Source organism: Belonocnema kinseyi, chromosome 10 (assembly GCF_010883055.1).
Source record: "Belonocnema kinseyi isolate 2016_QV_RU_SX_M_011 chromosome 10, B_treatae_v1, whole genome shotgun sequence".
Taxonomy (NCBI): domain Eukaryota; kingdom Metazoa; phylum Arthropoda; class Insecta; order Hymenoptera; family Cynipidae; genus Belonocnema; species Belonocnema kinseyi.
This window is the reverse complement of record NC_046666.1, coordinates 92,833,723-92,849,354: the sequence shown is the minus strand read 5'-3', so window position 1 is coordinate 92,849,354 and position 15,632 is coordinate 92,833,723. Positions and strand designations below refer to the sequence as shown.

General features: G+C 35.5%; 1 protein-coding gene across 1 annotated transcript in view; it reads right to left on the bottom strand.

Moving 5' to 3' along the window:
- LOC117181523 (probable DNA replication complex GINS protein PSF2) overlaps nucleotides 1-15,632 on the bottom strand; it is a 51,690-nt gene that overhangs the window by 14,806 nt on the left and 21,252 nt on the right. The window contains exons 2-3 of the mRNA XM_033374297.1: nucleotides 13,064-13,169; nucleotides 11,513-11,674 (exon numbers count right to left, since the gene is read on the bottom strand). Of these exons, the coding sequence (XP_033230188.1) occupies nucleotides 11,513-11,674; nucleotides 13,064-13,169 (268 nt within the window). The remainder of the gene's footprint in view (nucleotides 1-11,512; nucleotides 11,675-13,063; nucleotides 13,170-15,632) is intronic.

Genomic DNA, 15,632 nt, shown 5'->3' with positions numbered 1-15,632 from the left:
GCCTTTGGGAAAATATCCACGATTACGTAAGTTAACGAACTCGACTTTACATGCTCGTGGTAGACTGGGTAAGACGATGCAGCAGCTCGCGCTCAAAGTAACCCGGCTCTACATTATTTGCTTTATCTCTCAAACACTTATTGACGGTCCACTTTGAAATTTTCGTGAGATATTGCAAAATTGCTTAGGAAAAAATTTCATTTCGGAGATACCTTTTTCTTGTAAATGCAATTTGTTTAACATTTTTGCATGTTTCCCGGATAAATAAGTAATTAATATTTTTCGGATATTACACAGTCAAAGTATGAACAATTATGAACTTCATAATAAAACATCCAGATTCTAATGAATAAATAATCATTACTTTTGAGCATTTCAAAAAAGTGATCTTCATTAGATTCTGAAAGTTCAAATAATGATAACTTGTGAATTTCGCATATCATATTGATATTTCGCATATCATATTCACCATTATTAATACCCTGCACAACCTTATAATATTAAACACTGCATCCTAACCTACTGACTGCTACACTAAGAGGTTAGGTTAATGCACAGGAAGAGGTGGCTCATTCCGCCCCAGAACAGTGGCACATTCCGCCCTATATGACATTTTTAGTCAAATCAAAATTTCAACTATTTCGGATTTAAAATTATATATAAATTTGTTGAAAACTTAAGGTCTAATAAATAAGCTATCTAAATAACCACTAGAAAAACATCTAATATGTGATTTTGCGTGATTCTTGAACCTTCTACACAAATGCAAAATAGCAGAATAGAGGTCTTAACATTTTTACTTTCATTTTTTCCAGATTTATTCAATATTAAGCGAAAAATTCTCAAAAAAGAAGTTTGATAATGTTTTTCCTGATATTAATTCAAAAAACATTTACAAAATAAATTATCACCTACGATAAAATTAAGTGACTCATCTTACCCCCTATGCTCATCTCGCCCCACCCTACCCTAATTGAGTATATAAACTAAATAGAATAAATAAATTTATGTAGTTAACCTAATAATACGCATTGAATTAGGCATGATATTATTTTATATTAAGTACGATTGAGTGATTAATTAGTAGCTCATGTGCATGGTTAAGTAGAAATAAATAGGGAAAAACTGTGTGAATAAGAAAAAAATATTTACAAAATTTAAGAAAAAAAAGGATTTTCGAAGTTTTAATGTTCGAGAATAAGATACGAGAGATTACCAATGAGTAATTTCAAGAGTTGGGTTCGAGTTATTGTACAAATATTTGAAACAAAGATTTTTTAAATGATACAGGGAAGGTGCATTTCTAATATCGAATGGTACTTTATTCCATAACCGGGCACCTCTTACTATAAATGATCGTTGAATCTGACACGTTCTGTGTAAAGGAATCTTAAGGATTTTATGTCTTTCACGAAGCTTAGACTGTGCTGGAAGGTCTATGTCCACAAATTGGAAAAGGTTAAATAGATATTCAGGAGCTTTGTTTTGGAAAAGACTGTAGAGAAAATTACCCATAAAGAATTGTCTTCTCTTGGTAACATTAAGCAGACCAGCCTTAAGTCTGTACGGAGTGATGTGTTCGTATTCAGGAAAATTGTAAATAAAACGGACACAGGCATTTAACACACGCTCGAGCTTTAAATTTAAATCTTCGGTCAAATCATCATATACTAAACAACCGTAGTCAAAATGAGGCAAGGTTAAACTCTTAACCAGAAGTATCCGGGTGGAGGTAGGTAAAGAGTCCTTTTTCCTATATAGTTGATGTAGAATTCTGTATGTTTTCCTCGAGATACTTTGTACTTGTTTTTACCAGGACAAGGTACGGTTAAGGAAATATCCTAGATCTTTAACCACTTCCGAAAAATGTATAGTGCAATTCTCGATACGAAGGGGCGAAAATGATAAGTCCATTTTTCCAGGCCCAGAGTATAACGTGATCGATATCCTTCTGGGCTAGAACAAGTAATTTACTTAATGAGGAAATAGATCCGGATAAGTAAATTTTAGAACCGTTAGCATATTTGTGGTAGCTGCAATATTGAAGTTCACTTCCAAGGTCAGAGGTGAACAAATTGAAAAGGAGGGGTGCCAGAATGGAGCCCTGAGGAATTCCACACTTGACCTCCAACCAGTCAGTAAGCCCACCACTACTATCTATAATTCTGTGAGACCGAGTATTAAAATATGATCTGAACCATTTGATGACAGAGTTTGACATGTTGAAAGATTTTAACTTATGTAGAAGTGAATTATGGTTAACCATATCAAAACCCTTTGAAAAATCAAACAAGACAACAATCGTGATCTCCCTATTATCCATTGCTAATTTAAAATCCATCGTTAATTTAAGTGAAGCGGTAAGAGTGCTATGTTTCGACCGAAAACCTGATTTCATCGGGTCAATGGCCGTAGATTTATCTAGAAATTTTGAAAGTTGCATGTGAACAATTTTTTCAAGTGGTTTAGACAGTGCACATAAAATAGAAATTGGCCGGAAGTCTTTTGGAGAATAAGGTTTTTAAATCTTGGGAAGGGCAAGTTCAATAATTTAATTGGAAGGGCAAGTTTAATAATTTTGATTGATATACCATTAGTTCCGGTGGCATTCGATTTGATTTGAAGTGTTTTTTCCAGATGTAATTCAGGTGAGATGTCATAGAAAAAAAAGTCAGAGTCATTAAATGTTGAATTAAGAAGAATAGTGGAAGATGATGATGGTAAGTATGGGACGGGAAATGTAAAAAAAGTCTTAAAAAAGTCCCCAGGCGGAAAATTACTATCAATAGATTCGTGCTTGGGAGAGATTAGGTGTGGACATCTAAGGAGATGCCAAATGTCCTCTTTTTTGTCTCTATGTGCAATCTCATTATAATAGTATTGATTGAACGCATCTCTATTCTTAGTTTGAACTAAGTTCCTGAGTTTATGAAATTGAGCTATTATTGTACTGCTTTGGGTTCTTTTTGCAATTCGGCGTTTGCCATCACGTTCCCTCATCAGATTTTTAATTTCGGATGTGATCCAGGGAGCAGCTTTACTGAAGTTTTTAGGAACGTGTAGTGGAGAAAATTGGTTGAATGCGGTGACAGTTATGCGGTTAGTCAGAGCGTCGATTTTATTATCTTTATCTCTATCTAGTAATATTTTTTCCCTATCATACGTCATTAGATGTTCGTGGAATGAATGCTCGTCAATTTTAGAGAGATTTCGCACCAATCTTTGGTTTGTTTTTGTATTTGTACTGTAAGAAAATTTAAATATAATATTAATCAAGTCGTGGTCAGAGAGAAAAGGGATAGTATGTTATTCGTAGGAAACAACCTTAGCAATATCATCTACAATCATTAAGTCAAGACGAGAACTGAAGCGATCAGTATGGTTAGTAGAATCATGAGGTACAATCGAGAGTCCTGAAGGTACACTAACGATGTTAGATATTTCGAATAATTGGAAGCGAGATTTAAGTTAGTGTTAAAATCTCCGTTAAGGCTAATATTATTAAAGTTAGGGATAAGTGAAAAAATCACCGTTTCAAGATCCGTGCCATAAGAGGCATTGGGTGTTTTATAAACTACTCCCACGAAAGCACTATCTGAAGTTGATTTTACTTCAAAAAAGATAAATTCGGTCGAAGACAAACGAAGACAAACTCCACCACCCCTTCTCTCGTCCCTGTCTCTTCGAAAGAGTGAATAGTTGGCAATTGTCACGAGACTTAGAAGGTATATTAGGAGTCAATCAGGACTCAGAGACAGCTATGAACAGATGAACTTATCCCTTGATAACGGTTTACTGAATTTAGCAACTATGATAGGTGGAAGCAGTGAATTAGATGTTGGTGATTTACGAATGCGATAATCATTTAGAATATCATCTTTAGCAAAGGGAGCATTAAGTGCCTTAGCAACCGGTTCGAGGACCGATGGAAGATCCTCATTCTGCTTAACAGGTAACCCGTGAATCTCAAGGGTGTATTGCAACGCAGCTTGCTCCTGGTAATTAAGAGAAACTTCAAGAGAGGTGACCTTCGATTTCAGCGAGTTGGTCTCCGTTTTAATCTTAGACACATCTTCCCTGTTACTTGTAGTTGAATTTTCAAGCAGATTGATTTTACGAGAATTATCAGAAACATCTGACTTTATTTCCTGGACTGTAGTATTAATCTTGGAAATGCACTCACGCTGCTTGGTTTCAAATTCCTTGAAAATGTTTCTCAACTGTTCCTGCGCCTGCACCGCCGCTTCTCCCTGTGTCTATAATACCGCACTGTGTATGGCCTCAATGTATCCAGGCGGCAGGACCGTAACAGTGACAGGAGAAACTGTTGTAATTGAAGGGTTAGCTGCCTAATCTTTGCCGGCAGGGTCGACATCTGTGCTGGAAATCGGCAAGGAGCTTTGATCGATATCTGAAGACGTGTCGCTAGTATTTTGTAATTTGCAGTTTACGCAAATAAAATCAATTAAACCCTTTTTCAGATCATCGAATGCCTTTTTTGACCATCCGACATTGACGCACGTCAAGTGGCTAAAGACACCGAATTTTTTGCAGGAAACAGCGCCCGGAGATCCTCTAGAGATTGTTTGATTGCATTCAGGACAAGCACCCATCGTTAGATATACGTATATTAATCAGATTCACAAGAGTTGTTGAACTTCGAAACTAGAAAACAATACTTTAAGCACAAAGGAGCCCAAAAATGACAAAACTCAATATATACACCGCACTCCGAACACAAATACTACAACTGTGGTAAAATACGAAGTTCAAAATTGCTTAATGAACAATTTATGGCCAGAATCTTAGTGGTCCAAGGGCGACGTGACCTCTAGAGGTAAAAATAAATGTAAAATTATGCTTGCAAGAAAATCGCGCATAACAAGTGGTTAGAAAAGAATTTTAATGATAAGGACAAATCCAAGGTAATCACTGGATTTCTCGTTGAAAATTACATAAGACCTGACATTTACCAGTTTTTTATGACCAACCCTCTGAGATTTTCGGAGGTTCCCATACTTTTTCCTCACCCTGTATAATTATAAGTACTACCGAGTGGTTTGATTTTTATCGGCACCTATTTCCACCCCGATTTGTATCAGTTTTAAATAATGAAGGTCCCTGTTCGATTTTCGTGAATTTCAAACGAGCGTTTGACTCTGTCAGCCACGAGAACTATGGAACAAGCTTTATGCCCTACGAGTTAGTGAAAGGTTTATAAGAATTTTGCGCTCTCTGTATAGAAACGCCAAATTGAAGTTCAATTGTGGTAGCTCTTATTCACAGAAATTCGAAGTATCGCAAGGGGTCCTGCCGGGTGACAGTCCCAGTCCACTTTCTTTCCTTATGTATATAGCTGCTATAATTTAATTCATTTTTAGGAAGGGGGCGAAGGGAGCGGAGCTGTCCACAGCTCGAACCCTGATTATGCTTCTGTTTGCAGACAACATTCTAATTTTTGCTACGTCATAGTATAACGCTGGACACAAAATAAAAATCCTTAAAGAATATTGTGCTATTAATGGTCTCCAGCTAAATCCAAAAAAGACGAAAATAGTTCCTTTCTGTTTACGCATGGGATGCGATTAATACTCTTTTAAGTGAAATTCTGGTCGCTACTGCTCTGTAGGGGTAGACATCTGGGGTTTGTGACATCTGGAGGATATCAACGTTTTTTAAAATCGGGCAGAGAAACCAAGCAGTTATCATGTATTAGTGCACGTGTACATGCTACTCTTGTGTGCGCCAGTATTTTTTTATTTTAATGAATACGGTTGGCTAAAATATAATTGTGTGGCTTAGTACAGCGATTTCCAAACTTTTTTTTGCAGTTTTCAGGGAGGGGCAGGGCCGCCACCCTACCATTTTTTTCCCTCTGCTAGAACCCAAGCGGGAAACTTGACTGTGGGTCATGCGGAAGGTTGCATGCTTCACGCGAGAGAATTAGAACCGGTTGAGAAAAGAAAGTTGCTGAAAATCGGTTAATATCTTCAATGCCAGTTGACAGTTCTTGTAATTTTGCATGTATTAAAGGATATGCTTGATTACACGAAATGTTAACCGATTTTCATCAACTTTTTTTTTCATTTTCTTAAAATTACATCGAGAAAATGATTCAGATAATTAGAATTGAATTGAGCCATGTCTTTAGGATTTTATTTATTGAAACAGCCTCAAATCTCATGACAGTGAAAGGGTCCTCATAGCGTGGGGGCTGCCGAGGTGCTGGACCCGGGCTGCCTTCCCCTCTAGGGGGCTGCCCAGCCTTTGTTTCCCGTTCTTTCCATACATTGCAGTCCTACTGAGCAGTATGACGGTAACGTATGTGGCCACTGCTCCCTCTGCACCCCGCATACCGATTTCAAAACTGAAATAACGCCATCTGCATCGGACCTTAAACTATTTCTGTGCCCATAATTGCTTTTTGGCCCGCGCATCCTAGATCGTGACGGTGCTGTTTTTCCCTACAGGAGTTGACCTAGCTTGGGTGGAAACAGGGATCGAACAAACCAGTTTTAAATATTTTACAAGAGCTTATAATTGGTGGATCTCTCTCGTTAGCATGGAAGAACATAGATTGTCCAAAACATGTTTTAGAAGGCTCTGTGAGTTGGATCAAGAGAGCGGATTAAGCTTCAAGTTCAACTGGGATTCTCAGATGAGATCCTTGCTTGAATCAGTAGGCGAGAGGAATGCGTGGTGCAGACAGTGGACCAACCTAGGGGTGGTTTCTGCAGAAAAAAGTAACCTTCTCACTAAATGGTCAAATAATCTTTTTTGCACATTTATAGATAGAGTTATTACTTCGAATTATAATAAGATGTTTAAAAACCTAAGACATCTGGGTTCCACAGAAGCTTACCTACAACTTAAAACCAATCTAACTAAAGTACGAATTGTTAGTCAATTACGAGTGTCTCGTGGACTTCTGTTTCCAGCATGAAAGTATGAGGTAGCGGGAATTGTTGATGCAGAGTTTTTCTGATATTTTTTAGGACTGTGACAGATTTGTGTTGAAGTTGACGTATGGTTTGATTTGAGATTTGTGACAGGGTGGGAGGATCGGGTTGATAGTAGCAGCGTGGAGGCACCAGGACGCGACGATAGATAGAAGCAGAAAAAGATAGGAGGCAGGAGCGTTTGAATTGGATTAATGGTTAGCGAAGCGAGTAAGATCGAAAAAAAAAAAGATTTAGAGCAGGAATTTTTTAGCACACCGAAGAAAGAGAACAAAGAAAGGAAGGCAAGGAGAACGTACAGAAAAACGGTAGAAAAAGAGAGATTGATATCGGTTCAAGCTTAAAATATACAAAAATGTTCCGATCGCCCCGGAAAAGCATAATTTTGTAGAGAAGGATGAGAATATTAAGAGGACTGAAGGAAACGCAGATGAAACTAAAGATCCAACTAAAGAGGATAGACTTGAAGAAATTCGCGATGTTATGATAGATGTAATATGGATGTATGAAGAAAAGGCAGGAGAAATGGGGAGAGGAAATAAGGAAAGAAATTAAGCGGGAAATGGATGAACTTACGAAAGAAATAAAGAAATAGGAAAAAATTAGGGAAAAATAAGAGAAGAGGATTCAGACATTGGAACAAAAACTAGAAAGGCAGAAAGATACTAATAAAAAGGTAGAGGAGATGCAAGGTAAGATAAATAAAGTAGAAAGCTCAAATCGGGAGTTTAGAGAGGGCGAGAGTAGGAATACAGACCAGGAAAGGCTGAGAAAAATAGAACAAAGAATAGAAAAGAAAGGGAGGGAAGAAAAAAAGAAACACAGTGATAAATGTTCTAAGATTAGAAGGAAGGAGCTGTAGAAAGGAGTATAAGCAGTACTAAAACGGATTGATGCTAAGGTAGAGATAGAGGAAGTGCGAAGTGTAGGAAGGGAAGAGCGAAAAGGGGAGAGAATGGTACACGTGAAACTAAAGAAATAGGAATATAAGAGAGAAGTGATAAAAAAAAAGAAAGAAAAAGGAAACTAGGAGCGAAAGGAGTGGGATAGGCAAATAAGAAATAGTGAGAAGCAAAAAAAGACAAGAAACGAATTTAGGAAAGAATGCAGAATTTGTTACTGGAATATAGCAGGATTGGAGAGAAAGGACAGAGAGTTCATAAGAAATTTGACACAGTAGGCTGTAGTAATACTGATGGAGATGTGGCTGGATGAAAAAGGCTATGAAAGAGTAAGGGGAAGGTTACCAAGAGGTTACAAATAGCAAGTTCAAAATGCAAAGAGGAAGGATAAAAAGAGCAGATCAATAGGAGGAATGGCGATGGGATTAAGGAATGAATGTATAAATAAGAAAAAAGAAGTATACTAATTTGTTTTGTCAAAAAAAGGAAGAAAATAAAAGTTTTGAGGGAGAGGCGGAGAAGGTTAGGACAGAAGAAGAGGTTGAAATGTAGTAAATAGAGAGAGAAAATGATGATAAAGAGTAAACCAAGATATTGAGATGGTAGAATGGAAACAATATTTTTTGGATTTGCTAGGAGTAGAGAGAAAAGTTAGGAAAGGAGGAAAATATGGCTGAGAAAGATATGAGGAAGAGGACAAAGCAAGGGAAGAAATAGTCAAGGTGTTAGGAATAATGAAAGATGGAAAGCCACCTAGTATAGATGAGATTCCAAGTAAAGTATGGAAATATGAAGGAACGGAACCAAAGGAATGCGCATGGATAATGTGTACTAGAGTACACATTATCCATTAGAGGATTAACAGGGAATAAGGAGCAATGATAGCAATATTCGTGGACTTAAAGGATAAGGATAAGAGAGGAATTAATAAAGAGAGTATCTGAAATTTTTAGAGAGACAAAAATCAGGGTAAAGATAGGAGAGTAAGTAGGAGATAGTTTCTGGTTGGTAACAGTATTAGAGAAATACTTAGATGGGAAAAAGTTGAATTTAAATGTGGAAAAGGCAAAGATAATGAGGTTTAGAAAAGGAAGGGGAAGAAAGAATGAATGGACGGGGAGATGGGGATCATAGAGCTCATATAAAAGAAAGGATAAAAGAAAGGAGGTTCAAGAAAATTGGAGAAGGAGAATGTGTTCATTTGATTCGCTGGTATGGCCGGTATTAGGTTATGGAGTAGGGATATGGAGATGTAAAGAAAGGAAAGATATACAGAGTTTACACGAAAAGTATATAAGGTTAGTTGAGGCATCTCGTACGTTTACACCGTATTAAGTAGGTAATGCGCAGTTTTTTTCTAAAACAGTTTATTTTATTTGATTCTGATTAAGATTCTAAGTTTTCTAGAAATGACACCAGTCAGTCCCAGAGATATTTTTGAAAGAAGTTCTAACAATCGTGTTTGCATCGACTGTTCCCTCCCGTTGCATTTTAAAGCAAAATTTTCGACCCTAAAATTAAACTAGAGAAAATTCTAAAAAAATGTTATGGCAAAGAAAACCTTCGTTCTTCAATAGGTGCCGAGTCCTTCAAAGAATCCGGAATTTTTTGAAAAAAGAGGCGAAAAAACACAATTCTGAAGTTTGCATTTGTACTTTGGAACCTGTTAATTTTACAACAAAAAAATGATAAAAGTTGAATTGAAGTAGACGCAATTTCAAGTAATTCTAAACAAGAATAAAATGATATAGCGCTAATAGATAATAAGTTATAGCCTCACAAAGTAGACCGCTTTTGACCTATTTTTCAAGGCAAACTGCTCGTGTTCAGTTTTTTCAAAATACTTCACTTCTACTTGAAGCTACATAAGTTGTGCAAGAGAAAAAGTTTCAGGTCAAGAAATTCTGCGTAAATCTAAAAAAATATAATCTTTTAGTCTTCATAGATCAAGAGTTATGACTCTTTATAAAAATATAATTTTTTTCTATTTTTAGCTATTTATAGCCACAAAAGATTTTTCAAAACTGCTCGTTTCGTACATATCCTGCAGAAAAATGTCAAAAGAACAAATTAGAGAGAACTAAATTCTGCGTAAAATAAAAAAATACGATGTTTTAGCTCATATGGGTCACGAGTTATGACCATGAAACTTTGATCCTTTCCATTTGGAAGGCTCTGTATGTACTGGAAAATGTACTGCGACCGTATTCGAACATTTTGGTGTCATGTATGTATTTGTAGTTCATTACAAGCCCCCTTTTTTATTTATTTTTTTTTTTAAGAATCGGTTGTTCAATAATCGTTTAAATAGTATGCTTCACTGTATCAATTTTGTGCATATTTTATGTATTTATTTTGTGAAAATTACTTATAGAATATCTGCTTAAGAAAATAAATGAAAAAATACAAATTAACTGATTTTACATTGTTTATTTATTACTTATAAAAAATGCTATCAAAAGAATCAGTTTTATAACGTTTATGTTAGTAATGCCAGAAATTGAAAGAATATTTTGTAAAATGAACTCTTTTCCACACCAGCCTAGAGGTAGAGTATTAGGTGTTTTTTTAAGTGGTTTCCCAATAAACTAGTTAATTAATAGTTTTTTTCAAATAATTTCGACAACAGATATTTTGGAAGCGATTTTCACAAAGTAAGGTAAACGTCTCAATAATCGTGACCTTAGTCCCAGTAATCTGGATGCCAATTTTCCTGCTTTTTATTTAATTTTAATAATTGCAATTTCTATTGGCTATTATAAAATGCTTTAAAAAAGTGGGTTTTATCATTAAATGTTACTTTTAACATATATTTTTAATAATATATTCAAATTATCGATTACATCACGATTACCGAGACTTTCAACCTTAAATACATTAAATATGCACACAAATGATAGAGTAAAGCGTATTATTTAAACAATTGTTGAACAATTGATCGTTTTTAAGAAAAAACGGAGAAGAAATGAACTTGTAATGTACTACAAATACATATATACTACCAAAATGCTCAATGTTCTAAAAAAAGAATCTGGCCTCAGAAAGTGTACATCACGTGAAAGTTTTGACAAAACAGGAGTTGTAACACTTAAAAACACATTTTTAGCTACTTTTGATAAATTATAGCACACAAACCTGACGTGTTAGATACTTGGAAAATATCTCAAATTAAAGCTTAAATCTTCTCCTTCATTTCTGAAAACTGAAATATTAAAATACTATTTCATAAAGGGACCCTCTTAAGGGATATGCACCCTCTAACAAATTTTCAAGAAAAGAAGCAAAATTTTATCTTTAATACAACAAAAGTCCGAATTAATTCGGACCGTAAGCAGCCACAGGAGATACAGGTAGAATTATAAGAAAAATAAGTATTTATAAAAACTACCCTAAAGGGGTAGTTGTTAGGAGTTATAAATTTCCCGTGAGGATGGTTTTTCTGAAATAGTACTCTCATATTCCAGTTTCCACAAATAAAAGGCAAATTTTCAACTTTATTTGCAGACCTATTCCCAATACTTAGCGCGACAGGTCAGTCTAGTACACATTCTCAAAAACACCTAAAAGATTTTGTGGGGGGCGGGGTATCCATAGTTAAAAATGAGACAAATTTAGCACAAAGATAAATTCTCTGTGTAAAACGCTGAATACCATTTTCATTCGATGCATTTGATCCAAAGCGTGAGGAAGTAATGGGCGTACGCTGTTAATTTCCATAGTTGTAAGATGGTCCAGTCTTGCATGCCATCCTTCACTTTTCAAAAAATTGTCAATGGAGGCCCTTAACTTTGACATTCTCAAATCCCAGATATCCTGAAATAGGCTTAATTGCAATAAATGTTTTCAATGAACCAATGTATATTTTATTTCAAGTCCACTCTTCGAAGTGTTCGGTGGCACAATATAAAAATTATTCAAAGTTCCTTTATTTGCTTGTTAAAAAGTAGAAAAATTGTATCTCAAATTTAAAAAAAGTAAGAAAGCAAAATGACTTTCCCAAATATCTGACGACTATAAATCGATGGGTTCCACGAAGAATAAGTTATCTTTTTGTTATCGGTAAGAATTAGGCTAACTTTATTTTGTATGAAATTTAGTAAACACGTAGAAGTATTAAAATGAATAAAACTCTTTAAAAAAAACTTCTTTTAAAAATAATACGTTATTTATTCCTCCTGAAAACTTAGCTAAATGAAGTTAGCCTAATTCTTAACGGGAACGAAAAGATAACCTATTCTTTGCAGAACCCATCGAAATGATGGTCTATGTTAATAGGTTTCTTCAAAATATGATGGCATTCTGTGTTACGAATAAAAGAATTTATTATTCTCAAAATGTAAAAATGTTTTGTACGACTATAAACAACGAGTGAAGTATCGGTAAGATAACGATATCCCTCGCTACAAAGTTTTAATGCGGTTTCCAATCAGACATTTTATGAGAAACACGAATCTGAAAGTTTGAAATCGGTTTCTCGAATAGGTTTCGAGATATCAATTTTTTTTTACTTTTTTCAATGCCATGACCAATAATAGGGGTACCTTCCCGTCCCCATGAAACAATGAAAAAGAGGTAAGAGTGTGAGGGTACCCCCCCCCCCCCAAAGAGGCTTTGGAAAAGTGGTAGGGGTGTAACCTTATATTATTTCTGTGACCAATGAAAGGGATACCTTCCCACTCCCAAGGAGGCATCAAAAATGTGGTAGGGGTGAGACCTGCATATTTCCATTATTCAATTTAACAGACTAGATTAATATTTCAAAAACTATCCGAAGTATTGATTTAAAGAATTCAGATTATGTTCTCTTACCAAAAATCCTATCGGAATACATAATATTAAGAAATAAGGTTAAATAAAAAATGTATATCTCGAAAACTATTCGAGATATCCATTTAACAGTTTCAAATTCGTGTTTATCGCGAAAAATCCCATCGAATTCCATATTCAAAAATTGTTTTAATAAAAAACAATGGTTAATAATTTTAATATAAGCAATCGATACCTCGAAAACTATTCGATATATCGACTTAGAACATTCAGATTCATGTGTCCCGAAAAAAGTCTTATAAGAATCCATCTTAAAAATTTGTCGCCATGGATATCGTAAGCTTCTTCAAGTATCGATTTAAAATATGTATGAATATATATATATATATATATATATATATATGCGTGTGTGTGTGTATTTGTACATTTATATACCTTTATGGCGGTCCTTATGTTATCAGCATCAGGTATATCATCGCTTGCAGTAAGAAGCATTTGCGCTTCTTCCATGTAGTGATTACTCGGCATTTTTGTGAAAACTCTTATTAAACATACAAAGTACAAACATTAATAGCTTGAAAATTACCAGAAGAATAACAGCTATGTGTTTTTTATCAAATAAAATCTTTGACATGAAGAAAGAATACATATATAATAATATTGAAATAAAATCAAACTTTTCTGCAGTTTACAAGTTTCTAATTTTTGAGAACAATGTAACTTTTTGTTTAGATGTTAGTGGTCATCATGAAATATTTAAGAACTTGACTAAAAAATAGGAAACTTATAAAGATTGGTAGTAATTTCTTATGTATAAATAAATATAAATACAGTAAAGTTCATCTTATTTCTGCGGCCTTGAAACGTAAGGATTCTTAAATTTTGAGGTTCGAGGGGCCCGCACCTCTACCGCAAGTCGTCAAGATATATTTGTCCACCATCGTTCATTGGCTGCCTCGGCCTCGTATCGATGCGGGTCTTTTAAATCAATAATTATGCAGATAAATACACCGAGTGTAGTAACTGCGTTGTAGTAATTCCTATAAGTGCTGTCGTTTGAAACTCTTGCAGAAAAGCACCAGCAGCGTAGCGGAAAGGCGCAGTGGGCGGGAATTTAATGCGGAGACTGGACAATATTATGCTTCAGACGGACCAGATTTGTGCAGTTGACAAAATCACGGACCCTTAGCCGCTTAGCGCCTTATGCATTTCAGTGTTATGGTTGATGCACGACAAATTGCGAACTAAAAATCAATATAATAAAATGAAAAAACGACTCAAATATTTCAGCAGAATACTGACTTTTCTAGCATGTCTTACCACGAGGACATGCTAGGTTCGGTGGAAATGTTAGGGAGGTCCCAAATACTTATTTGCCAGATATCTCGTTTCCACCATTACGCCACCTCACTCAGCACGGAAAAATTCCGTCGCACTCTTACAGCTGAGTAACGGTTCGTGGTGGTAGAAACGAGACATTTGGCAAATGATTATTTGTAGCCGAATTTCCTCTCGTTGAACAGCTCTGCTTTAGAGTTTAGAGGATGTACATGGAGTGCTCGTCCCTACTCTTAAAGCACTGTAGTACGTATCCTTATGAAAGTGGTCCCAAATCAAAAGCTCGAACGATGAAAGTGCAACTTTGCGCGCGTTTTTTGAAATGAGAAAGTGTTGAATTTTTGTAAGTAATACGATACATTCTTTATTGTTAATTGAAAAAACAAAAAATCATTGTTTACAAAATTTTTATTAACTATTTTACTTTTCCAAAATAAAATCTCACAAGCCAAAGTACTACAATCATTAACAAAATTCGCACAGTCAGTTTAGAACAATTCCATGTAAAATCATCTGAAGACTTTCAGATATTGTCAGCAATTTTGATAAAAATTCTAGTATTCGTTCTTTAAGTTGTTGAAAGAAAAACCCTTAAATAATTTTTTTCTTAAATGAAAAAACCTAAGAAATATTCAAAATAGAAAATCATGATCCTTTTTTTTCTTAAACTTTCATAACTTTGGCGATTTTAATTATATTAAGGCCTATTTGTTAATTATTCGTAATACGGTACACAATAAGTGACAAGGACGTTTACCGCCCGTGATTTTGAACAGTGCTACCTATCTTTAGGACGCGCTCTACGAGGAGTGTAGAACACTTTTTTGGATAAAATATTCTAAATGTAAAGGTAAGTTACAAAGGTCTGAATTTTCAAGTGTATAATGCTAAGATAGGTAGAAATCTCTGCCATCAGGACAGTGATCCCAGATCTGAAACGAGACGTGGTGTAATGCTATGAGACGTCTATGTTCGTGTGAATATGGTAGGAGACGATATAAATGCCTGCGTTGCGCGCGCAACCCATTTCTCCTCTTCTGAATTTCAAAAATCGAAGGTGCACGATTTCCGGTCGGAACACTTCGGCGGTTCTATTTATATCTCTATGAGCTTTGAAATAAAATGAAGAGATTGGAATTTTAATATTTTCAGATTTCGATGCTGGGCTGGCGATTCTCATGATTTGAATACTTCGCGCGCCTCTTTATATGCGTGTATTTTGAGGTTACGTTACTTCAAGTATAAAATATAAATTATATAAATATTAATACTATTATAATTAAAAATTTGTCATACGGACAACCGCAGGATTTCGCCGGGAGCGGGTGCTAATCTGAAAAATTGCACCCGCTTCCAGCGAAATCGCGATAAAATTTCAGCCATAACCACGTCTCACATCCGTGAGATAGGTGGTTACAGTCTGTAAAGGAATCAATACGACGATCCAGCAAAAGCCTCGTGCACCCTAAGAACACGGAGCGACCCAAGGACAACCGCCTTCTGCATTTTTCCCGCAAATGTTCTAGCATACTGTTGACACGCAGGGATGCTTTTTAGGCTATTGGCAAGTGAAAGCTTGGCACCTCCAAAAGCGCCGATGATAAGGACGATCAGTTTAACAGAATATTCCGGGTACAATCGTTGCAACTCCCTTATAAGGTCTCGA